The 25,706-nt window shown below is 39.7% G+C and overlaps 3 protein-coding genes across 6 annotated transcripts in view; 1 reads left to right on the plus strand and 2 right to left on the minus strand.

Moving 5' to 3' along the window:
• Window positions 1-1,383: 1,383 nt before the first annotated feature.
• LOC113013596 (uncharacterized) lies at window positions 1,384-4,143 on the plus strand. The gene is made up of 3 exons (XM_026154612.2): window positions 1,384-1,935; window positions 2,124-2,186; window positions 2,538-4,143. Exons 1-3 carry the CDS (start codon window positions 1,834-1,836, stop codon window positions 3,648-3,650), a joined length of 1,278 nt encoding a protein of 425 aa, XP_026010397.1. The 5' UTR covers window positions 1,384-1,833; the 3' UTR covers window positions 3,651-4,143.
• On the minus strand, window positions 4,129-11,263 carry LOC113021189 (uncharacterized). Its single transcript, XM_026165686.2, has 11 exons — window positions 10,541-11,263; window positions 10,290-10,352; window positions 8,025-8,450; window positions 7,758-7,818; window positions 7,050-7,185; window positions 6,731-6,826; window positions 6,211-6,503; window positions 5,705-5,928; window positions 5,217-5,417; window positions 4,911-5,100; window positions 4,129-4,658 (listed from the first exon to the last, which is right to left on the minus strand). The coding sequence occupies exons 1-11, from the start codon at window positions 10,640-10,642 to the stop codon at window positions 4,351-4,353; spliced, it is 2,100 nt and encodes a 699-aa protein (XP_026021471.1). The 5' UTR covers window positions 10,643-11,263; the 3' UTR covers window positions 4,129-4,350.
• A 7,655-nt stretch (window positions 11,264-18,918) lies between these two features.
• Window positions 18,919-25,706, minus strand: part of pde4ba (phosphodiesterase 4B, cAMP-specific a) — a 202,275-nt gene continuing 195,487 nt past the window's right edge. For all 4 annotated transcript variants that reach the window (XM_026146428.2, XM_026146430.2, XM_026146431.2 and 1 more), the window contains 7 exons: window positions 24,499-24,782; window positions 24,251-24,415; window positions 23,452-23,551; window positions 23,200-23,354; window positions 22,966-23,088; window positions 22,656-22,838; window positions 18,919-22,565 (listed from right to left, as the gene is read on the minus strand). In XM_026146428.2, the coding sequence (XP_026002213.1) occupies window positions 22,113-22,565; window positions 22,656-22,838; window positions 22,966-23,088; window positions 23,200-23,354; window positions 23,452-23,551; window positions 24,251-24,415; window positions 24,499-24,782 (1,463 nt within the window). In that variant the 3' untranslated portion in view covers window positions 18,919-22,112. The remainder of the gene's footprint in view (window positions 22,566-22,655; window positions 22,839-22,965; window positions 23,089-23,199; window positions 23,355-23,451; window positions 23,552-24,250; window positions 24,416-24,498; window positions 24,783-25,706) is intronic.

A 25,706-nucleotide genomic window follows, 5' to 3' on the forward strand; every position in this document is an offset into this window, starting at 1 on the left:
GAACTGCCTCTCACTTTCTATCTCAGTCTTAGAATCAGTGTAGCCACTGATAGGTTGCACGCAAGTTTATCAAGTGACCCTCATTTTAATTGAAAGATCTCTTTTTCAAGAGAGACCTTTTACAAAAAGTGTTGTACAAAGGTCTCCCTGACACAGCTACATAACAAAAAAGACACATTATACACATTCACAAATTAAGAAGAACACGTGCAAGAGTAGATATGTGAAAACAGGCTTTTTAAACGTGGAATCAGAGTATGCAGCTTCATAGTTTTTGGGGGGTTTTTTGTAGCTTGTTCCTATTTTTCCAAGTTCAGTGTACAACAGGTACAAGAACATCTAATGTCAAAATGTCCTGTAACCTCACTTGTAAGTACTGTGTTTCCCATCCTCTCTTTATATAAGATAAAATAACAAGTAAGAAGAAAAAGTGTCATATCACAGTCACATTGTTAGAGGTTGATTATTAGGTGTGCTGTTTAATTGACCACAACCTGCTTTTATATATTTAGTTTTCTCTCTTTGTTTAACGCATAGTTTTTTTTAAATTTTGTATTGTAAATCTTTTTATATTAACATATATTTTATTTGGTATTATATTGCATTTTAGATATAATTCCAGTTTTCCAGGTGAAATAAAATTCTGGCCGATATTCTGATGTATACTCTGCTACACTCACCGTTTGTGCTTATAAACAGAGTCGGAGCTGCTAAATGTATGACAGACTACTTATGTGCTATATAAATACATGTATAAAGACAGGCTTTACTTTCTTATATTTCTCCAACTTAAATTTTCTAAGTTGAGGTTTTTGCTGTACAAATTGATTGTAACATTTTCTGGAACAAATCTAGGGCTTCGGTACAATTTTACGTACTTTTTAAAAGCCATTAAATATTTCACTGTGGTCACAGGAAGCATTCTCCGGCACGATGACCCCAGATCGAGCCTTGCGGCTAAGCTGAGTGTGCCTGCCATTAACTATAAATGCTCTGAAGTGCAGGCGATTACTGTAAGGAATGACATTACACAACAGCAGTGAGGGAAAAACACACGTTTGTCATCACAACGTCTCACGCAAGCCAAAGGGATTGTTAACATGTGCTGCAAACCTCTGGTTTGTATGGGGCGCCGTTTGTAAACTGAAACATGCCGAAATTAACAGCAACATTTTTCCACATTTAGCTCTAAATCTTACAAAAACATGTTTTTTCGAGTCATTTTTTACAACATTTAGTAAAATATTTGTAACTTTTCATATTTAAAACAGGATTTTAAATGTTAAATCTAAATGCTAAATGTTAAATCTAAATGTTAAATGTTAAATCTAAATGCTAAATGTTAAATGTAAATATTATATTTAAATGTAAATGTTAAATGTTAAATGTAAATATTATATTTAAATGTAAATGTTAAATGTTAAATGTAAATATTATATATAAATCTAAATGTTAAATGTTAAATCTAAATGTTATATATAAATCTAAATGTTAAATGTTAAATCTAAATATTATATATAAATCTAAATGTTAAATGTTAAATCTAAATATTATATATAAATCTAAATGTTAAATGTTAAATCTAAATGTTAAATGTTAAATCTAAATGTTATATATAAATCTAAATGTTAAATGTTAAATCTAAATGTTACGGGAAACTAAATATTTAGCTAATATGCAAATTTATTGTACGGGTCAACGGAAATACCAAAATAAAAGCTTCAAGAAAACCTCCCGCGCTAAAGTGTGCCGGTCGCGGTCAGGTTCTGTGTTTGCGCTCCTCTTACGGTCACTTTTGACTGCCATGAGCTGCTTCGACTATTCCCTACCAGCATGTCCAGCGATTTAGCTGAAAACATTGGAAGAGCCGTTTTGTCGGCCATCCAACGATTCAGCGGTAATGCACCCTCGACCTCACAAACGCCGCAGCACTTGGTAAGTTTATTGTATAGCATTTTGGACGGGTTGATAGCAGTGTTAGCAAAACTAGCAAAGCTAAATTACTTAGCTAGTCCTCAATTATTTCATTTGGTAGGCAGCAGACAGAGATCGAACATCATACAACTCTATTTATTTATTTGGTAGGTAGGTAACAGTCGTTCTTGATGTAAATGTTTCCTTAGGAATCCAGCAATGCACCTGGACCAAGTAGACCTGCCGTCTCCACTGGGATACCATACTGCTCGGTAGGCCTTCTTACACATATCATTTAGCTGACTAATTTCTGTTTTTTCTTTGGTGTAATATGTCACCTTAAATTAAATCCTGTCAAAGTAATGATTCTGATTCTACATACATTTCATCTTCTTAGGGGTCCATCACTAGCAGTGTCACATCACCACCAACAACATTCACAAGTTTTACGTCATATTTTATTACTGTTTTTGCTCTGAAGTGTCTTTTGATTGCTCACTTTCATATTTTAAAACTATTGATAAAATATTACTCTAGCTAATCTGTCACAGTACAATTGCCTCAAATTACCCATCTTTTGTTATAGAATTGTGCTCATTGAGATTTTCTGTGCCGTGTTCTAGGATGGTTACCAAGGAAGGCTTCAGATTTCCAAAGAGGAATTGGAAAATGTTCTTTCCCTGAAAACATCTTTTACTGAAGCTGCATCTATCCTTTCCATCTCCAGGCCCACTCTGTATAAGTTACTGCAAGACTATAATATCTCAGAGTCAAAATTCAATGTAATCAGTGACCATGAGTTAGATCAGATAGTGTCCCAGATAAAAACTGAACATCCAAATGTTGGAGAAGTGATGCTGATGGGTCATCTGCGTTCCAAAAACATAGTGGTTCAAAGATGGCGCGTAAGAAAGTCACTGCGGAGGGTGGACTCTGCTGGTGTTCTATCCAGGAGAAGAACTGCAGTTGCTCGGCGAGTATATTCTGTGCCTCATCCAAATTTCATATGGCACATAGATGGAAATCACAAACTGATTCGTTGGAAGTTTGTTGTTCATGGTGCAATAGATGGATACAGCAGGATGTTGATGTTTCTTCAGTGCTCCAGCAATAATCGAGCTGAGACTGTGAAAGCCCTCTTTACTGCAGCTGTTGGACAATTTGGCAGACCCCTGCATATCAGGACTGATCACGGAGGAGAGAATGCTCAGATTTGGGAGGACATGCGAGCAAGCAGGGGTGAAAGCTCTGTCTTAATGGGAAGTTCTGTGCACAACCAGAGGATTGAGCGTTTCAACCGAGACTTAAACAACAACTGTAGCCGCATTTATGCACCTATATTTTATGAATTGGAATCACTTGGTATCCTAGACTTAGAAAATGCAACAGACCTATTTTGCCTTCATTATGTGTTTCTACCACGAATCAACCGCACTTTGAAGGAATTCAAAGCTGGATATAACAATCACTCTGTTTCCACTGAAGGTAATAGAACTCCCATCCAGCTTTTTGCCTGCGGAACTCATGTGTCTCATCGTCACAACCCAGAACTTTCTACAGCAGAGGTCTCCATACCCTCCTTGTCAAACTCTGAAAGTAGGTTTGTCCCATTAAATGACAGCGATTTACAAGAGCTATATACAAGCATTCACCCTTTTGAAGAAGACAACAATAATGGTAAAACATTGTTTCAACGAACACAGCAGTATATTTTTAACAAACTTGTAAATGTGTGACCTCAACCACAGGATACCAGCGATGTTCTAAAGAGTGATGACACTTAATATTCTTAAATGCTGTACAGCAAATGCAGTTTTTGTACTACTGCAGAAGCCCCTCCCCTCTAGCAGTGATGCCTCCTGCCACATAAGGACTCAGAGTTAATGACTGACAGTGACTCATAGGCTATTCAGAAGGCTACAACCACTTTTAGTTTATGGGTAAAACCAGTTATTCAGATTGAAGTAAAGATCAAATTCACACTGTAATACAGTATAACAGTGAAAATTATCAACACGGAACAGTCAGTCTTTAAATCAATTCACAAGATTATCTACAGTATTGTTTTAATCATTGTAAAGTTGCAATAGTCTTAATAAATGTTGCTGTTAGATGTCTAAGTAATCCTGGCTTGTTCTACAAAGCATGTTTAGTATACTCTGTGCATAAACTGTTTTGAAGTGTCCTTGTTTAAAAAAGAAAAGCTTAATAAAATTGTATTACACCAGTGACTTTATTGATTTGTCGTTGAAAATACAGAGTTAGCATTTTTATAAATCTATTGAAGCTTTGAAAATTATTACATTTCAACATTAAATGCAGTCAGAATTTATTTCAACTATCTTGTATGAAGCAAAGTTACTTGAAACTACAATTAATGAACAGGATTAGAGTTAACAAACCCACCATTTTAATTTCACTTTTTTTGGAACATGTTTAGATGGTGCTGAATAAAGCTCCATTCATGAGTGCTACTAAGAAGCAGTAATGAAAAGCATCATCATCAGCCATTGTTGTTTCATTCACAAAAAGCTGAAGCTCATTTGCACATGTGTGTGCAATCGGGAGATGTTTGCTTTCATCGTGAATGAATGTTATTTTAGGAGCTGGTTGAAAACCTATGGCTGGAACCTTGCTGCTCCCGGTGGCAAAAGCCAAGATGTGACCAGGCCTCAAAGCCTTCACAAATGCCTCTTCATCCTTGGTAAGAGTCCTTTCTCCAAGTGAGTCTCTCAGCTCTTCATCTAAAAACAAAGAAAAACCACCGTTAACCTGGGGACACTAAAATAGTTAAAGCTTGAGCTAACAACTAAATGATGGCTAATGTTTTTATAAAAAATACAGAGGTTCTGTCTTTGCCTTGCTTGTCAGTTGTAAGCTATCATACATCTTTATTCCTGTTTTGTGTGCGCGCATGTGACATAAAAAGACAAAGTTTTACTTTAGTGTCCCGAATTGTTTCATGGCCAGACTACATTATGTGAATTTCTGCTTACTTTCGACACACTGGAGAAATTCCCGAAATTTGACCACCATCAGCTCCTCTCTAACTCTTCTGTTGCTCCCAAGGACAGAATAGCTTGGCCTGAGAACCCCAGCAATTAAACTGGCTGTCAGATCTTTGTCCTCCCCCGATAGGTCAAGCAGAACACGCAAACTGGGGTTCTCTCTCAGGAGTGATAAAATCTAGACAGAAAAGTTTAAATAATGGTTAAATTCCAGTTTTAAATATAAAAAGTAGCTCACTCTAAATGATTATAAAATAATGACCAATTGATACAGAAAAAAAATATAAATCTCACTCCATAGTAGGACAAGCCATCAGTTAGTTGATCAAAACAGCTTTGCCGTTGCAGAACTGCAAGGTATAGAGCTGCATTTTTCACAAACAGATCTTTATTGGCCATGGTGACTGTGAGTGGAAGACCTTCAACTTGATATCGCCATGAGTCGCAGCAGCTGACTGCTTCCTCCAAATCATGTTGAGTTGTTGCATTTACAACCTAAATATTTAAGAAAAACACTTTAAATGTTTGTTTTTTACCAGTGTACACAAATACTGCAGATGGTTCATTTTAATTGGACTCGAAACGTTTTTGTTTTGGTTTATTTGGCTGTATTTCACCAATATTTTTTTTTTTTTTAACAAAAAGGAAACAAATTGAAAATATAATACATGGAATTGCCTCTAATAACCAAAAGTGTATTTATTATATATTATAAAAGAAGACCAGAAGACTTGTGAATATAGGAAATATTACAATATTCTTGTTATAATATTGCAATTCACCTTTTTCAGATTCTCTCTTAACTCAGGGTCACCTATATCATCCGGTGTTAGGTGTACTTGAAGAATGTCTCCTGACACAATGTAGTCTACTACATGTGGAGAGAGAAAGGCAGGTGCTTCTCCACCTTGCACTATTATCGTGGACAACATCCTGCCAATGGTTCGATATACTCCATTTTGCAAGTGTAGGATGTTAAATTTCAGTGTGCATCCATTTGGTGTAGCTGAAAAATAACACACAAAAAAGTATATTCTGTACAGACCCCAAACTGATATCTTGAGATTGACAGACAAAAATGTATTACTTTTTTTTTTTTTTTTACTGTTTCAGACACACAGAACATAACAGATTTATTATCTGTAGTCATTTATTAACTTGTTAATGTTCTGTCAAACAATGTTCAGATCAGGTGGTTGTTGCGTTTGTAACATTATAAAAACGAGTGTCGTCAACAAGCCTTTAGGCCTTGAGTAAGTAAGTTAGTTAGACTGTGAAATCCTATTACCTTCAAAAGCACCACTGTCCTGAAAGATGGCCTTCACCAGTAAACGGAAAAACTCCCGCCTTGGCCCCCCAAGGTCAGCAGCATCTTCCTCTGTATCATGTTCATCGCTTGCAAATGTGACATAAAGCATCTCACAGCTTTCTGCAAACTTGGGTCTCTTGAACTGACGCAAAGCAGTCGACCACACATTGGCTCGACTGATATGGAGTTGTCTTGTTCCTGGTGTAATGACTTTCTCACTATGAGCTCTAAGAAGACCTTCAATTTCTTCTTTGCTGAGCTTCTTAAAAGACCTATATAAAAAAGGGACAATGACAAACAGATCTTGGGGAAAAATGGAAATTTGCTGTACATTTGACTCAAGTGCACAGAGTTACAACATATAATTATGTTGTGATAGTCCATATTAAATTAGTCAGAAATGAGCAATTACCTTTGTAATTGTGTAACTGCAAAAAAATGATGCAAGTAAAGATGCAAATAAAATATTCAATTATCAAAGGTTACTTTCAAATCTTACCTTGAAATATGAACTTCACTCTGTCTATCAGACTCTTCTAGGAGGCTACGCTGAATTGCCTCTTCAAGAGCTTCATCTTCCTCCAGAAAAATAGGGCTAAGTAGATAAGAGATATTAGAAATCATAAAACATGTCAGCCTTGAAGAATTTCTCACACTACATCATTAAAAAAAAAAAAAAAAAATTAAATGTAAATCCTAAAGTTGCAGTCATTCAGCAAAAAAAACCCCAAACATGCAAATTGGAAACTTGCATCAAAACAATATCCTAAACAACATCTAAAATGAAGGATTTCTTTAACCCCTAGACAACAGCTTACACAAATTCTGCCACATTATATGGAAACATCTGCTGTCCCTCTGCCTGTCCCTCATTTTCACTCTCTTGAATGCAGCTCTCTGTTTCCTGATGCTTGGCCTCACTTTCACCTGGTGTTGTAGACAACGCATGATGCACTGAACAAAGGAAAGAAGGTCAGCATGACTTGCTTCATAATGTTAACAGCCTTTATATATCCTTATATTAGTTTAAGTGAAAGTTGGGCACATATTCCTCCTTGGCTGTAATCACCTGTGATAATTCGTAAACATTAAAATGGTAAATGGACTGTATTTGTATAGCACTTTTACTAGTTCCCCCTAAGGACCCCAAAGCGCTTTACACACCCAGTCATCCACCCATTCACACACTGGTGAAGGCAAGCTACAGTTGTAGCCACAGCTGCCCTGGGGCAGACTGACAGAGGCGAGGCTGCCATATCGCGCCATCGGCCCTTCTGGCCAACACCAGTAGGTGAAGTGTCTTGCCCAAGGACACAACGACCGAGACTGTCCGAGCCGGGGCTCGAACCGGCAACCTTCCGATTACAAGGCAAACTCCCAACTCTTGAGCCACGATCGCCCCAATCGGACAAATTAACGATGCTCTCATCAAACAAACCCCCCAGGAATTATTACGCACTGCAGTAACAAAATCTAACTGGTCATCGAGCTTAGAACCTCACTAGGTTTTCATTCACATCACATACCTCGTCTTCTCCGGCAGACTGGACTTTCAAAGTCACTATCAGACAGCTCTTCTGGTTCCTCCTGAGGGAAAAGAAAGCATGTTCTACATAAAATCAAATACAGTTGCACCAAATCACTGGTAACACAGAGGCACATGGCTGCACTAAAAACTGTTTACACCTGCTGAAACTGCAATATTAATTAATACAATTAATAAAATTATGTTAAGGGAACAGACTCACTTTTTAGACAATAAATATTTCTGCACTGCAATATAAAATGTTTACCTGTGCAGGTTTTTGTATCCCTGCCATTATATAGAGGCAGGTGGTGGAACAAATCGAGCCAACTTCTTGGCCACCCCAAAGAAAACTGCTAGAAACATTTGGTTTCATTAGTCGTTTACATCCTCTAATTGTACTCAAATACTCAAAAGGGAATGTCTGGCCAGTTGACAGTGCAAATGTTCTTCTGAAGATTGCTGCTATTTCTTCTCTAAGTTGTGCTTCAGACCAGTCAGATGTAAAGGAGATCTTCCCAATAAGGCCATCTTGTGCTAGTTTTGCTCGTGAATCTCCTCTCGGTATGAGAAACGTTGATGTTGAAGACAAGGGCAAGCACACAACATCTTTTGTATAGTGTTTGCAGGTCTTGTTTTTTCTCACAAAATGTGAGCGCGTAGCATGAGCTTGAGGAACTGATGGAAGAGGAACCTGAAATGAATTCAAACACAGATACAGATAGACACCTATGCATTACAATACATCCGTAAGGTTTCTGTTATCTGTTCATTAAAAACAAACAAACAAACTGTAGACTCAGACCATCTTACTATTGTCTACCCATTACACAGAAAACTGAACCTTTTGTATCTTGTAGATTAGCATTTGGTGATTGTTGGTCAAGTTGGTGATTCAGTTCCCAGGTGCTCTAATCTAGAGCTCCCAATGAGTTTATCCGACTATGACTGTGTGCGAATGTTGGACAGAAAAAGTGCTTGTATTAATCTGTGCATGTGAATGGGTAAATGAGATCTGTTGTATAAAGTGCTTTGAGCACTCAATTAGAGTAGCAAAGGCCTGCAATTAGGTCAGTGTGTATTTGGACCCTAACAAGTTTTATTTTGTTGCCCGTTTACTGAAACATATTCCAATCAAAATTATATCATGGACATGATGTGCAGACTAAGCTTTAATTTAGGGTATCCATATTAAAATGATGATGTCATTACCAATTAAGCAGATAAAAGGCCTGGAATTGATTTGAGACGTAGTGTTTGCATTTTGAAAATTTTACTGTGAACAGACAACATGCGGTCAAAGAGAACATAACAGAAAAAAGAAAATTAAGAAATTAATACAGCCACTACAGTGACCATCAAAACGATGAAAAATATTGACGTAAAATTTATTTTGCGACACCACAGAACAAATGATAGCGTATAATATGAAATGATAGATGTTTTCATATCGTCATATCGAACAGCCCTAATACAGAGGGTTCACTGCAAGGTGCAAGCCACTCATAAGCCTCAAGAATAGAAAGGCTAGAATGGACTTAACAAAAAAAAAAAAAAAAAACATCTAGTAAAAGCCAGCTAAATTTTGGAAAAACATTCTTTGGACAGATAAAACCAAGATCAACCTCTACCAGAATGATGGCAAGAAAAAAGTATGGAGAAGGGTGGAACGACTCATGATCCAAAGCATACCACATCATCTGTAAAACATGGCAGAGGCAGTGTGATGGTTTGGGCGTGCATGGCTGCCAGTGGCACTGGTAGTGTTTACTGAATATGTGACACGGGACTGAAGCAGCTGAATGTGTTCAGATACATACTTGTCTGCTTAAGTCCAGCTAAAAGTAGTCACATTGATTGGGCAGCATTTAATAATAAAGATGGAAGATGACCCAAAACATACAGTCCAAGCACCCCATGACTTTAATAAAGTAAAGAAATAGAATATTCTTGAATGGCCAAGTCAGTCACTGGATTTTAACCCAATTGAGCATACATTTCAGTTGTTGAAGACTAAATTTAGGACAGAAAGGCCCACAAACAAACAGCAACTGAAAGCCAATGCAGTAAAGGCCTGGCAGAGCCTTAGTAAGGAGGAATGCCAGCATCTGGTGGTGTCCATGACTTCAAGACTTCAGGCTGTCATTGCCAACAAAGGGTTTTGAATAAAGTAATAGAAATTATCATTTTATTTTCAGTTATTTAATTTGTCTAATTACTTTAGAGCCTCTGAAATGATAGGATTGTGTTTACAAATTAATTTTTCCCTCTCACATTTTTATGCATTCATTTAGTCCAACCCACTGAATTAAAACTTAAAGTCTGCACTTCAACTGCATTGGAGTAGTTTCATTTTTAATTCATTCTGGTAATGTACAGAAGCAACATTAGAAAATGTGTCTGTATCCAACTACTTATGAACCTGACTGTATATCAAAACCAGTCAGCTAAGATAAGATAACATACCTTTATTAGTCCCACAAGGGGAAATTTCATGATAAATGAATTAAATGATATGTGTAAGAAGGCCTACCGAGCAGTATGGTATCCCAGTGGAGACGGCAGGTCTACTTGGTCCAGGTGCATTGCTGGATTCCTAAGGAAACATTTACATCAAGAACGACTGTTACCTACCTACCAAATAAATAAATAGAGTTGTATGATGTTCGATCTCTGTCTGCTGCCTACCAAATGAAATAATTGAGGACTAGCTAAGTAATTTAGCTTTGCTAGTTTTGCTAACACTGCTATCAACCCGTCCAAAATGCTATACAATAAACTTACCAAGTGCTGCGGCGTTTGTGAGGTCGAGGGTGCATTACCGCTGAATCGTTGGATGGCCGACAAAACGGCTCTTCCAATGTTTTCAGCTAAATCGCTGGACATGCTGGTAGGGAATAGTCGAAGCAGCTCATGGCAGTCAAAAGTGACCGTAAGAGGAGCGCAAACACAGAACCTGACCGCGACCGGCACACTTTAGCGCGGGAGGTTTTCTTGAAGCTTTTATTTTGGTATTTCCGTTGACCCGTACAATAAATTTGCATATTAGCTAAATATTTAGTTTCCCGTAACATTTAGATTTAACATTTAACATTTAGATTTATATATAACATTTAGATTTAACATTTAACATTTAGATTTAACATTTAACATTTAGATTTATATATAATATTTAGATTTAACATTTAACATTTAGATTTATATATAATATTTAGATTTAACATTTAACATTTAGATTTATATATAACATTTAGATTTAACATTTAACATTTAGATTTATATATAATATTTACATTTAACATTTAACATTTACATTTAAATATAATATTTACATTTAACATTTAACATTTACATTTAAATATAATATTTACATTTAACATTTAGCATTTAGATTTAACATTTAACATTTAGATTTAACATTTAGCATTTAGATTTAACATTTAAAATCCTGTTTTAAATATGAAAAGTTACAAATATTTTAGTAAATGTTGTAAAAAATGACTCGAAAAAACATGTTTTTGTAAGATTTAGAGCTAAATGTGGAAAAATGTTGCTGTTAATTTCGGCATGTTTCAGTTTACAAACGGCGCCCCATAGGTTTGGCTGTGCGAGGGAAACAAATGGTTTATAAACTTTAGTACCAGAGGGCTCGGTGACGCAGCTGCGAAGAAACGAAAGAACAAGGAAGTGCGATGCAGTGAAATTGATAGTTCTTCAGGAAAAGAAACTCTGATTCTCAGGAATTCCCCTCCTTTAGTCAGTGGAATGAAGAAATGAGAGCTTATTTTTTAAATTGTTTCTCATGTTGGTGAGTCAAAGGAAAAGATGTTGAATACAGGGGTACTTTGGTTGGTGAACATCACAGCCTTTAAGATGGTTAGTGCCAAGCTAGGCAGAGTCTGTTTATGTCTTATGCTTTTTATCTTTCAAATTGTTGTGAGCGCCGTTAAATGTCACAATAAACACGACACTTTCCACCTGTTCATCATTAAAGTCAATGCAGAGAAAGATAGCTGTCAGTCAAATTTCGCTATGACGCCAGTGGCGTCATCAGATCCATCAGATATTTAGCGCCATCTCCGACTTTGTCTTGTGAAATTAAAGAATAAATATGTGTTCTGGTTGAAACTGAAACTGAAAGTAGGAGAAACGGAGATTTACAGTATGTGAGATACAGTTTAACAGCTGAAATAAAAATGTTTTTATATTTTAATTTAACCGATATACAAATCCCTGCTCTGCAGCAGTACACTCCAGACCTGACAGCCTTTGAAAACCATGTGGTTAATAAACACTAACATGAAGCAGTCCAGTACATAAATAAATGAAGAAAGACAATCGAGAGAATAAATCTTCTTGGATGATTCTAGCAACAATACGGTCGCTCTGTGAGGTGCAAGTCATTTAATATTTGTTACCTGTTCGCTTTCAAAGCTCCACTATTGGAGTCCTAATTCTGATCAAGTGTGCACAAAGGATCTCACAGTATCTGGGTGTGGCAAGTTGTGTTGAAGCTGTTGTAAACCTCGCCAACACCACACTGTGTACTGTGCACACTGCATTTTGTTTCCTCTTTGTTGCATTGTATGTAGTCTGGGAAACAGTGCTTAAACCTGACTTTTTTCTTTCTTTCTTTTAAAGCTGCACTTCCTGTTTCACCTGCTTTGCCTTCTCAGCATCATATTCTCGGCTGCAGGTGTGGCAACGTTGGGTGTGGTGGGAGCAGAGTAAGATTAGATAATGCTTTTCACCACTACCCACATTAACAATTGTTGCCAGTATGTTTCCAGTGCTTGCCGCTAATATTAATGCGCCTGCGCAAATGTTGCTATGACAACACTGAAGATTTTTCCCATAGTTGTCTGCATGTGTGTGGCTATACTTCTGACTAACATCCCTAAAAATGACACCAGGTTATTGTTTTTTCTTTTCTCTACAACCTGTTCGCCTTCCATCCTCATAAAAAATTGCTTGCTTCTTAAATGACATTGGTTCAGAAAGCAAGTAATCAGTTGCAGTCTGGAGCCTTGCAATAAGGACTTGTTGAGGTTCTTTAAACAGGCTGTCTGTGGTGATTCTGTGCACCCTCATCCACTTCATCATCTTTACTCTAATTGGCTCTGGGGATAAAAATAGCCGCATGTATCCATCACAAGACTGATTTACTTGCTTTCCTGAAAGCCAGTGTAACTGCAGTGAAACTGTAAAGTGTAACTGCTTGTTTTACTTTTCTTTTTTTGTCTTGTACGAATGTGTTTTTATAAACGTATTGTTATTATTTTCTCATTACAAAAGGAGGGTCTTAATTACAGAAATGATTTAATTCAGAAAATGCATCAACAGCGAGTTGAAAGGAAATCGTCAGTTATCAAATCAATATTTTCTTCTTCACTAAACGATCTCCTCGTGGATGTAAAGGAGCTCAGTAATTCTTCATGCAAATTCAAATCAATTCCCAAGCTTGTCATTTTCTCCAGTATATTTCTCTGAGAGCAGCAGCAGTGTTTGACCCAGCTGGCCCTACAGCCAGCTATAAAACCACAATGACGCAAACGCAGAGGCCACATAATTTGCATTAAAAGAGAAGATATTTAACCCTGTGTGGTCACCACAACTGTGTCCTGTTACACAGCCAGCCCTAAAAAAGCCTGGGTACTGAACGTATCCTGTATGTGTGATCTCCCACTTGAATCTCTCAGAATCCTAAACTTAGACACTCCATACCAAGCAGAGAAAATAATCTGTGCAAGGTGTTAATTCCTTATTTACATAAATAAAACTTTGATCGCCAGAGAACTTAAATGTTATCTGCAGGCTCATGCTCGCATGCAGTCTGCATTCTCTCACACAGATGGTGGTTATATGTTTAGCTGTCATCAAGAAAGCTGCAGAGAACGGTCAACATCTAGGAAGTTTGTGAAGTTTCCAGAAATGAAATGCACTTTTTTTAAAACTGCAGATTTTCAAATACTTTGCTTTCCTGTCAAATGAAAACAGAAACCTCCCTTTTTAAGGTGAAGATGTCTTTTAGGATCCAGTGAAGACCGAAGCGCAGTCGGGAAAGTTTGGAAAAGTGAATATTGAGCATTAGCACTCAAATCAGCTCTCTGCTGTCACTTCATAATCTTGCCCAAAGACACTTTGGTCTTGCAGAGTGGAGGATTGAAGCATCAACCTTTAAAAACGCCCGTCTTCCTTCAGCTGTCCGTGTGTTTGTGTGCACGAGGCTGAAGTTAAAAGAGTTCTGAGCATTATAAAAATCAGCCAGGTTTCCAGACATCGTTTGAGCCTAGACCCGGACTTTACGGAAAATTCAGTGAAGATTTCCACTCATCCATTTTTCATCCTCACAGCCCATCGTTCAGTTATTGTGCAAATGTACTGTTTATAAGGTTGATGGCAGTCAGCTGAGACTAAAGAAGAAACGTTTCTCCCGCTGAAAACGCTACATCCAGATGAACAGAATCAACCTTTTGGGATTCATCTTTACAGTTACCTGCTTGTGCACCTGCTGTGTATATAAACCGCCCTGTGGAAGCCCCCTTCCTCTGTGGATTTCCTCCAGTACATCCAAACACCCATTCATCTTGATTTTTGTTTTGAGCAGTGAAGAGGAAGTCCAAAGGAAGCGGAGCACAGGACAGGTGGTGAGCAGAGATTGTTTGTTTTCTCCAGTTGTGAAACTGTGATTGTTGTCTGTGCAAAATGTAAATACATGTGAGGATTTTCTTTACATATCAAACCCATATGTTTACATATGTACTCTTTTAAAGCAGAGCTTTTCACTGTTCCTCCAGCTGAGGTCATGCATATTAAAAGTTTCTCTTACTGGCAGCATCTATACGCTGAAAGCTGATTATTGCACTGATTTAAAAATGTAACAATAATTCATCGACACTTTTTTTGTTGTTGGTTTTTGGATATATTTTTATGTCCTTTAAAGCACGCCAACATGCTCCCCCTGCTCTTTCCTCCTCCTTCCTTTTCTCTATTCTGTCTCATTCATCCACATCTAGGATACGCTTGGGATTTTCCCAGCCTCCAGCCAATTCCCTATTATTTCCTATAAGCCTACAATTTCCTTTTCTGGCCTGAAAACATCCCTCATCTTTTTCTTTGTGCCACACAGGGGAGAAGTTAAGTGGTGTCATTTACCTCAACTAGTGGGAAATGCGTTGCTCTGTTTTTAGCTTCGTTAGATGACTCTCCCATCCCCGTGGAACTGCATGCCTTCGAAATGGAGTGCCAGTCATATGCACGTAAGCGGTTCCATCAAATCAAATCCCTTCCTTTTACTGGGTTATGTCTGAAGCAAGAGATTTCCAGAGGGAAATTGGAGAGGAGGAAGGGGAGTTGGAGGGGATATAGAGCTACTGACAGATATAGAGTATAAAATTTAAAATAAATTTAACAATAAGCACTTACAGATGGAAATGAGAGGATCGGAGAGGGAATAAAAGAGACTAAGGTGATATAACTCACTCATAATTGTCCTTTAAAGCAAGGTTATAGTGGGTGCAAACGCAGACAGCCTCAGAGCTCTTGTTGTCACTGGGATGTTGCATATGAAGGGTCATACATGAGAATTACTCAAGCCTCTTACCCATGTCATGCTTCAAGTCTTTAGGTAAGAAGAATTTCTCCTCACTCAGAAGCCTCCGTGTGGCCACATGCCGCAGATCAGTTGCTGCCTCCAGCTCTGTCTTTCTTTCAGAAAATATAACATTTGTTTCTATTTATTCGCCAATGACACTCAGATCTATGTTCAACTGAAGAGAAGCTCTTCTTCTCCACTAGAACCCTTCCCCTGGATGGCCTCTAACTTCCTTAACTTTAATGAGAACAAATGTTTGGACGATCCCAGCACGTCTCATTTTAACCTGCACAGTCTTCAGCCTCTTATTAAGTCACACGCCAAAAATTTGGGGGTTATATTTGACAGCAATATCACCTTTCAAAAACAGATTACAGAGTATCTTTTAAAAACTTTGAACAGGCGATCCTTGTTGGACTATTCTAACTCTTGGAGTTAGTCGGACCTGCCTTGCAGGACTGCAGTTGGTCCAAAGGCTGCAGCTCGTCTTCTGACACGAACTAAAAGACGTGAACATATTTCTCCGGTGCTTGGCTCTCTTTGCTGGCTCCCTGTTCACTTCAGAATTGATTTAAAAATGTTATTGTTGACTTACAAAGCCCTGAATGGACAGGCTCCCGGGTATTTGTCGGACCTATTGCAGCCTTATGCGCCCTCTAGATCTCTTAGATCAAATGATCTTTTAGCCGTACCAAGCTCGAGGCTGGTTCACAGAGGCGATCGAGGGTTTGGGATCGTAACGATAAAAAACACTGTAAACCATAAATTTCACACCCGAGCCTCAACTCTCGCGGCCCGGTACCAAACGACTCATGGACCGGTACTGGCCCGGGGGTTGGGGACCGCTGTGCTACATAAATAAAAAACGATAAACTTTCTATAAAATGAAATTCCATCACTGTGTTTGGTGGTTTGAGCAGCAACTCTGCAGTCATTTGCAAAAAAGGAGGCAGCTTCATGCTGCAACACCTGCGTCCACTTTGCAAAACTGCCCTTATTATGTTTTTAAAGACAGAAGTTGTGGTAAATAGACAAAAAAGTCAATTACTAATGGCACAGTGTTATGTACTGTGGGATGCTCCCAAAGGGTTCTGGAGCCTGTAAACCCTCCAGTTAAAATAATAGGCCAATAGAGCATTCCTGGAAATATTGCTTAATCAAGCATATTTGCCTCCTCTTCCCGGCTACATACAAAGTCTCACATGTTATACAAAGCGGCTTAATAATGTAGCAATAAAACAGCTTAACTGTCTGCATCCTTTCCAGTAAATATCAGTAGGGAGTCACTGCAGGAGGTGCTGCAATAAACCAAGAACCAAATTGAGTAGAGATGGAGCTTGCAAGCATTCAGAGAGCGTGCACCACCACTCGGGTCCTCGTTTAAAGAGAAGGTTTTTGTCTTTTTTCAGCCTTAATTTGGAATAGCGCTGATGAATCTGATATGGAAATATTATCTCAGAAGAGTTTGCGTGCACTTTTTAAAATCTAGTTATGTTGATCACAGGTATTTACATATGGAGCCTGAAGTTAGGCCTCACCTAACACCTGCTGCTCAACACTCACAGCTTGGCCCAGAGAGATGGCTAAATAAAGATAACGAGTCGAGACTTTCTAGTTTTGAAATACTTTGCATTTATTTTGCATAGCAATGCAGGTCAATGCAGCTACCTTTAAAATCATTTATTGCAATAAAAACTGCATCGAGACCAGAACACTTCAGTCTTTTGCAGTCAGCTGAAACTTTGCAATACTGCAGCTGTTATTTGACATCTAAAATAAAACTTCAGCTTCTGCAGAAATTGATTCTGTTTGACATTTGTACCATCTGTTTTTAATAATCACTTCACATCTCTCCCGTGTGTGTTGGAAAGCACCCTTGCGCACGTCTGAAAGGTGTTCGTTTGTGTGTAACATTTTAACTGGGGCACAAAACGGGCAGCGTATTTACGTGTGCGTTTCTGTTCATATGCGAAGGCCTTATGTCGCATGAGGACAGCCCTGTCAGATTGCGTGTAGGCTGCGGCGCTGAGTCTGTGTCACACTGTGTCCCATCTCAGCACATTAGAGCCAAACCTTTGTGATGATGCAGCGTACACGGGGACATCAAAGAGAATGAGGAGGAACATAGTACAGATACGAGGACCAATTTTAATTCCACGTCACTTTCCTGACCTGAGAATTATTTCTATATTTAATGGTTTATTTCTGTCTGGACGGGCCAGAGTCCCAGATTATTTATTTATTTAGGCACTCGGTTGTGGTCAACTAATTAAGGAAAATTACATGTCTGGATTTTTTTAAATTTCTTGATAGGTTTCCATATTTTTATTGCATATTAGAAGGCTTTAAGAGAAACATTTATGTAGTAGTGCTGAGTGTTACAATACTCTGCTCTTATTCTCTGGTTTCATGTTGTAAATTGAGTTTTGAGTCTGCTGGACTAAATAAGGAAATGTCCTCTCTGGCTCTATTTTTTGTTTCTCTTGTGTGACTTCAAGTCAAAGGTCAAAATTGATTATGGCAACATCCCTTAACCTGCCTCTGACCCCACATCGGCCTCTAACTCTAGGCAGCAAGAATTTGAAGGTGCGTAAATCCACAGCAAGCAGCTGCATCTCATTCCATTTAATGAAGCGCTGATGACATCACGTGACACAAACATGTGACAAACTGCTGAAATGAATTAACTTTGGAAGTTCAGCAGTGTCGCCACTCCACACTTGGCAATCAGAAAAAGGGAACACGGAAAAGAATCATGCCAACATCATGTGTTTGAAATATAGAGTTACAACCAAGTGTTGAAGTCTGTTAATTGGGGGCAGACACCAGTACACAGGAGCACTCTTTTAATTCACCCCTTTGTCTTTATGTCTCTTGTTGGACTTGAATAGCTGCCCAGGCTCATCAAACATAAGTTAGCCTCACACGAGCTGTTGGACTCAATGCAGAGTCACTGACGTCACACCAACTGACGATTATATCATATCCTAGATAGATTCAGATTTTGGATGTTAACAGAGTTACGCACATTCACTGGAAACAGTCTCATTGGCAGCAGTAGTTGTTTTTTTAACCATCTGCTGTCTGATTATCATAAAATTTTTGTAGGAAATCTTCACAGTTGTGTTCCAGTTAGAATGATTGTTTCTTTGCTCCTTGATTGCCAAGACTTCCAGATCACCTATTCTGACTACCTGGCATCAGAAAGTTGTCACTGATGTTGACTTTGATTTTTTTTTTTTTAGGCAAGTGAGACATTGAGAACAGGACACTATTGTGTAAATTCATACCTTGTTAGTCAGCTTGAATGTCAGGAGCAGCGCAGGCCTCCAGGTGCCACTAGCAGGGATTTTAGGCCATTCTTAGTACACTTTCATACACAGGCTATTTTTACAGAACAGGACCCAGGTGCTCTGTAAATACAGTCTTCTATTGTGAGGCAGACTAATGAAACATGACAAACGCGTGAAAACCCACCAGGAGCATGACTGTGACCCAATTTGTTGCTCACACCCATGGTGAAAATAACAAGGCCACAAAGGGAGAAGAACAGCAGACACAGTAGGAATATATTCATGCTTTGCTTTTAATCACTTCATAGAAAAAGTATTTCAGATTTATTTTTGAACACAATATACAATATAATACCATACATTGTGTGAAACATTTAATAACCCACCTGCAACAACTGGCAGACTTGAACATATTATTGACAATAAAAGAAACAAACCCATCTCTCATGCAGATAGTGCTAAATCTGGCTAACCATTTGGACACAACTAGGACCAAAAAAAGAAGAAGCTTGAACATAGTTAATGTTGATACTGACAATTTGAATTTCAAAACTGCTAACAAGTTTGGTCAGAAACACTTTAGCACAATCAGTTACATAAGATCATTTTTGTTGGTAATCCAGAATGTTTCATGTTAGTGCGGGGCGTGTTGTAGCATGCTAACAATACCGTCCCCATGAGATCTACTTTTACATGAAGTGCATTAAGTGTAAAAGGAGACAATCGCTTTGTGTTTGTCAGTCGAACCTGTATCTGGCCTCGTATATCAGCAATCTTCATTCAAACGCCAGATGGAGAAGCTTAGGTTGTAACGAGCCACTGAGGGGAGCTAAGCTAATATGCTAAGCTATTAGCATACTTTAAAACCGAGCACCGACTAAGCTAAGATGTTCCTAACTCCTACATCCAAGCCTACGCAGTTTAACGTGTCCTCTATGTTGCCTCTGGGTTACCAAATTGCTGATGTCAGATGAAAACCTTGTAGTGAAATGCGGTTGGTCAAAAATGTGTTTAATGTGTTGTATTTTCTTGGATTCAGACTATTTCAGCAGAACTCTGATATTTGGAAAACAGATTTAGATGAAATTCAAGACAGAAAAACAAAGTGACAACATTTTTGGTTTAATATTCATGCATAATATTAATAATTTCCATGTTCTTGTCTGTGACATGATATTTAAATGTATCTAAACTTGTATGTGAAAATTAAAAAAAGAAGCTGTTTCGTAGATACAAGGTTTCCATCTAACAACAACAATATGTCTCTTTAGCTGCTGCTCTGTTGGGCACTCAAAACATTGTGCGAATATATACTTAGATATATTTATATATATTTATATATATAAAAACAATATATGATACATATATAAAAAGGCTCTAATTAAGAGTCTTCTACACATTAGACACCACCACTTCCAGGTAATGCAAGTGCATATAAATTAAAATAGATTTTACACTGAACCAGTATTTCTTATTTACAGGCTTAAAGTATAGAATAAATACACTGTTATAAACAGCAAAAGGACCAACTTGAGCTTCTAGCGACAAACAGTAGAGACAAAGGTTTGGAGTGATGGGGGTAAGGCCTTATGAGGCTAAGACCTCATCCAGACACATACATACATCAACGCTTGTGCATACATATGAAACTTACTCACATACTCCATACACAAAACTAAGCATGCTTATGTGAAATCAGCTGAAGTACCTTTGAGTATCAGTAAACTAATTAAAAAAAAGAGAAAAAGACGTGATTACAGAAGCCACGAGAGCCAAAGTCTAATGGCCTGCAAACCATTTCAAACCATCAGACATTTTTGGGGGTTGTTTTAAACTAGAGCGCCTAATTATTCCTATTATTATTTTTTTTTAATTTCTTTTTTCTGTGGAAACAGGCATAGCCTTACATGCTGAATCCAGCAGTTCCAGCTGTGCCAAATCCTCATAACCTGACTGTCCTGGAAACCTGATACAGCAGAGAGGGAGGGACAATATTCAACTGACGTCAATGAGCAGGAGCAGAACATCAGGGATTTTTTAGCGTGAGGAAGAAATAGCTGGCCTGATTGTTTTGAGGTCGTGTCCGCGGAGCCTAGAGGGGTTTGTAAACCATGTGAATACTGACGCTGATGAGGGTCGAAGAGTGCCTTTCAGACAGGCAGCTGCAAGAGCGCCTTTAATCATCTGGTCTGGGCCTGATTGCAAAGAGGCCGGGGTAGGGGGGTGTTACATCAGACGGGTCTGTGGTCAGAACCCATTTCAACTAACAGGATTATTACCACTGTAGCATACCTGTGGGCTAAAAATAGACTCATCGCTGTTGCGCATTTTATCCTGAGCAGATTTCTTTTCATCGCAGATCTTAGCAGCTTGACGTAAGGGCCTGTTTGCTCGGGTTTCTGCGCATTTTATCTGGCAATGAGGGCTTGAACGTGGGTAACGCCTGTTTCACAGCAACATAACTGCAAAAATGAACAGACAAAAGTGTCTAGCTCAAACAGTTTACACTGAAAGATCAGCAGGAATCATGTAGGAATTTAGCATTTTGCATGAAAAGTCGAGTGTTGGTTTGAAACAGCAGGAAGTGCAATGGTCTGCAGGCCATTAAAAACTAAAAGAAAAGCTGTTTAACAAGAATGAGAGGTGTTGTATTTGTGTGCAACTGTGACATTCATTGACTGACATGTGATACAGAAAGCAAGAAGCTAAACGTGCGGCGTGAACCATGGATTTGAATTCCACGTGTAAAGAAGGAACTTGTGCTGAAATGTTTTCTCGTTTAGATGAATTTGTCCAAAAGTTGTTTGTCGACATTTGTTTGGATATCTCTATTGCCCAATACATGGAAGACTTTTTTCAATATACAAAAAAAAATTTGCTCTATTCAGTTAAGAAAAACAAAACAAACAAACAAAAAAACATTTCACAGACATACTAGAGTGTTCAATAAATAAAAAACTATTATAAAGACAATAGTAAAAAAGGCACACAAGTCCTTTGACAAATGGTACAGGAAAAAAGTAAACACTTCCTCTTGCTATACAAATGTGTCTCCATCAGTAGATCTCACTCTATGCTACTTCTAGATCATATCGTGTATCGGTAAAAAAGTCTCAAGGTACAAAACTTCTCTCAGTAGTGTCAATGTCCATTTAATGCCAGTCCAGAAAAGAAAAGTAACCATTTTCCAAACTGGCTGAAATCCTTCAAGTTCCACCATCAGTCTTGCTTTCCCATCAAGACTCAATTGTTCGCGTGAATTATTTCCTGAGAACTCTGAAGCCGCTTCGCTGAAACCGTCCGTCCGTGCCTGGCTTCAAACACCCAAGTGCAACATGCCACTGCGCGGGGCAAAACTAAGCCCTTGCCTCTGTGGGCTTTTTAAAAAGGACAGCAAGAGGATTTCCCCTCTTTTTCCAAAAAAAACACCCGCCTTTCAAATCACCGAGTGAACCTGATGCTGGAAGCCCTATGTGTCTGTGGGCGAAGCCTCGTGCGTCACGATCTCTATAGCTGTCGTGGGCTCGATCATGCCTTCCTCGTCATTCTCCTGACCGTCCAAATAGTCCAGCGGAGGAGAACGCGAATCTCCTAGACTGTCCTCCTCCTCCTCCTCCTCCTCATCCAGCTCTTCCTCCTCTTCGTCTTCCTCCGCGTCGCCGTCTTTTTCCATTCCGTCCAAGTCCTCCTCCTCTAAGGTCAGCTCAAATTGAAATTTCTCCCCGCCCCCCGGCCCTCCGGTGCCTCCGCTGTGTCCGTGTGTGCTCTGGTCGTAGAAGGGCGGAGAGGGACTTTGGGGAATCATGCTCTGGTACCAGTTCCTGTTGTCCTCCAGCGTGTCCAGAATGTCCTGAGCATCGGGGTGGACCAGGTCGGCCCAGGTCTCCCACAGAGGGTGTACGATGTAGTCTATGAAGCCCACCTGAAAGAAACAAACGAGTGTTAGGAGTCAGTGTCTTTTAAAGCTTTCCTGGGAATTCTCTCCATCATAGCTAATACAGTTTCTGCATACCTGGCTCTTTTCCACTGAGGCTGTGTGTTTATCGCACATCGGACTGATCTCCATGCCCCGCTCCCTCTCTCTGTCTCCTTGGTGAAAGAACTCCTCCATTATCCGATCAGTCCACTGACGATACAACTCCAGGGACTTAGTGGGGTTACTCAAGTCGGCACAGTGCACCATGTTACGCAGCACCTGGAAGTCATACAGAGTTGAAGACTGTGTCACTACACAGACTACAAAAAAGAGATGGATGACGTGACTGAGCCCCTCGTGCACAAACTTGTGCCATTATTACTGCTCAGGCAGACGTCACACATACCTGTATCCTGTCGGTGTAATTGTCTAGCAGCAGCACTCCGGAGCTCGTCACCTTTTTCGTTTCTACCATAGTCTTCAGATCGGCCAGCAGACTCATGTGTTTGGACATGTCAGTGGCCAAAACCTGAACAAAAGAAGAAAAAACACTTGATCAGCATCTGGCTTTGGAAAGTTTCTGTTTTTTTTAGTTTTACTATGAAATAATTGTAAAGAAACAAGAATCTGGAATTCCTACCATGTCGATAACCATCTTGCGCAGGGACTGACGCTGCTTCTTTGTGAGGTTCTGGAAGATATCACAGTTGTCTTCCTGTAGCAGCTTGAATCCCACAGCCAGATGATGGTTCTCCAGCACAGACTCGTCGTTGTACATTAGAGCCAGCTCAGAGTCTGCGTAGTGGTTAAAAACCGATGGTTAAACATGCTCCGATGGCTTTGTTTCGTCTCATATGAGTGGACACTTTTTGTTTAAGCGTTTCAGACTTACTGGTATTGATTAAAAACTGGTTGGATACTCCGGGATGATCAACGTCATGGATAGCCGCAGCAAAGATGGCTGCCAGGATCTCGAGATCTGTGAAGACCGCCTGTAAAAGTAATCAGAAAGGAACAGTGTTAAACAAGGTCCTGAGATTGAAGCTGAAAGCAAAGAGCAGATAATCTTTGACACTGACAGCTGAGTGGCAATGTGGGAGAAATCCAGTTGTTTCTGTCACACTCTGCCTTCAAAGAAAAACGGCACACTGCCAAGGTCACACGAGGACGGAGAATTAGTATTTCCTCAACAAGCTAGCTAATAGGCTGTCTGCCTTTTTTGCGAAGATACATTGTGACAGTATAATACGCCGCCAGCTGGCTGCTATGACGACAGATGGGGAGAGCCTAGAAGTGTAAATCAGGATCTTCAGATTGGGTCATGTTGACATGGCTGCATCTCACCAGCTACTCGAGCTTGAATAGAGCTTTTAGAAAGTGTTCACCGGAAAATCTGAACAAATAAGGCGTGTGAGAGGGGGGATTCTCTCAGAAGAGGAGAAGGGAAAATATAGATGATTCATCGGAAGGACGTGGAGCTCTTTAGCCATCCAGGAAAGTGACACACGAGGTGATGTAAGAGCTCACCCTCCTAATTTAGTTTTCCCTTATTTCAGCAGATTCTGGCTCCTGATTCAAAAACGGACGAACTCAACCAAAGTGGAGAGCTACTGTAAGGCCAGCTAATGATTGGCATTACCAAACCTCGAGTTCAAGTCGGACTTTAAGACATCGCTTTCAGAAAGACTTACATCCAGGGCTGGAGTTGAGAGGAGGATGTGTGTGGACTGTGCTACGTCAGCAGCGTGCAGGCTGTTGTGGTAGGCCACATCTGAATGGTAGTGATCTTCTAATGTCATCATGTAGGCCACAAATGTATCTGCCGGGATCTTAAATGTCTTTAGAAGGTCTCGCTCCTAGGAGAAGGATACAGGGATAAACATGAGGAAGGAAACCCAGGTAACGTTTAAGTAGTAGGAAGTAGTAGAGGAGTCCTTACCTGGAAGATGGCGTACATGATGCAGGTGAGAGGTCGGTTGTTGGAGAACTCTGAAACCGAGAAGATGTTCAGGCCCCATTTGTTGAGGTCCTCCAGCTCCTTGGACAGCAGCTCCTCCTTATCAGTCTTGACCCCGAAGCGTGCGATGCTGCTGCTCGAGAGCGAGGGCCCGTGGGAGACCTTCTTGACCCCGCTAATCTGTGTCATCAGCTGCTGCTTCTGCTGCTTCTTCTTCTCCCGTGTCTTGGATGTTGGCGATGGGATCTCCACCTCATTTTGTTTGTCTACGTGAGTGGGGATTAAAAAAAAAGATGGATTTTGGTCAAGTAGAAGGTAAGAGGCTTATTCAGCAGTTCAGTGAAGATGTCTTGTATGATGGTTGAGATGTGAGAACCCAGGTGTGCTATATAGACGCACCTGTGGCAGGTTAATTCCTCGGGGGGTTTATTGATTCGCTCACTCATTCATTCATCTGTCCCTCCAGTCGTTTGCTTATTTATGCTCGCTGTCATCCATGTCTCTCAGCTCCCACTGCTCATTCATCCACATCCCTCAACCCCCCTTGCAGCGCCTCCGCCCCCCCATCCCAGCCTCACAGCAGGTGGCTCACATCTCATCTCCCGCTCTGTGACTCTCGGAGGTCAGCCCGTTGACACACTCAAAGCTGAGGCTTCGCCACGGGCAAAACTGTTGGAGTTTTTTTGCAGCTCTATCAGATTCAATAGTTGATGACATCAGCGAGCCTGTGCGGCTAAATAAAACGAATCGGAAGGCAAAAAAATTAAAATAAACACTGACATCACGCCAGTCTCTGTGCTAAAAATAAACATGATAGAAGTGATTTTTTCCTGTAATGAGCTTACACTGCCGTGTTTACTGCAGTCGCAGAGGAACCGAATAAGACCCTGCAGGGACCGGCTATTCTGCACGCGTGCGCGCCGCGCGCTCGTCTATCAAGCCTCGACTCGGCTCATTGCTGGCCTATCAGCCTTCCCCTGCGGAGGGTTATTCAATTACCAGGCGTAATTCAAATAATCACTTTCACTCTCATGCTCTCCCTCACATTTCTCTGCCTTCTTCTCCCCGCGCCTCGATCGCTCTTCAGTTCTCGCCTGGTAATTGAGAACGGGCAATTAAGCACACTCAGACATGTGCTGCGTGGAAACAAAAGGAGGAGCAATGTATTGCTCTCTAATTTATTACAAGTC

Source organism: Astatotilapia calliptera, chromosome 17 (assembly GCF_964374335.1).
Source record: "Astatotilapia calliptera chromosome 17, fAstCal68.1, whole genome shotgun sequence".
Lineage (NCBI taxonomy): Eukaryota > Metazoa > Chordata > Actinopteri > Cichliformes > Cichlidae > Astatotilapia > Astatotilapia calliptera.

Bases quoted from the DNA above. Each gene is read 5' to 3' on its own strand.
- LOC113013596 (XM_026154612.2), top strand. From the start codon at position 1,834: ATGTCCAGCGATTTAGCTGAAAACATTGGAAGAGCCGTTTTGTCGGCC. The intron at 1,936-2,123 runs GTAAGTTTATTG...ATGTTTCCTTAG, and splicing joins CACAAACGCCGCAGCACTTG to GAATCCAGCAATGCACCTGG. The intron at 2,187-2,537 runs GTAGGCCTTCTT...GCCGTGTTCTAG, and splicing joins CTGGGATACCATACTGCTCG to GATGGTTACCAAGGAAGGCT.
- LOC113021189 (XM_026165686.2), bottom strand. From the start codon at position 10,642: ATGTCCAGCGATTTAGCTGAAAACATTGGAAGAGCCGTTTTGTCGGCC. The intron at 6,827-7,049 runs GTAAGCTGTTGT...TTATCTACTTAG, and splicing joins TATAATGTGGCAGAATTTGT to CCCTATTTTTCTGGAGGAAG. The intron at 5,101-5,216 runs GTGAGATTTATA...TTTTCTGTCTAG, and splicing joins ATGGCTTGTCCTACTATGGA to ATTTTATCACTCCTGAGAGA.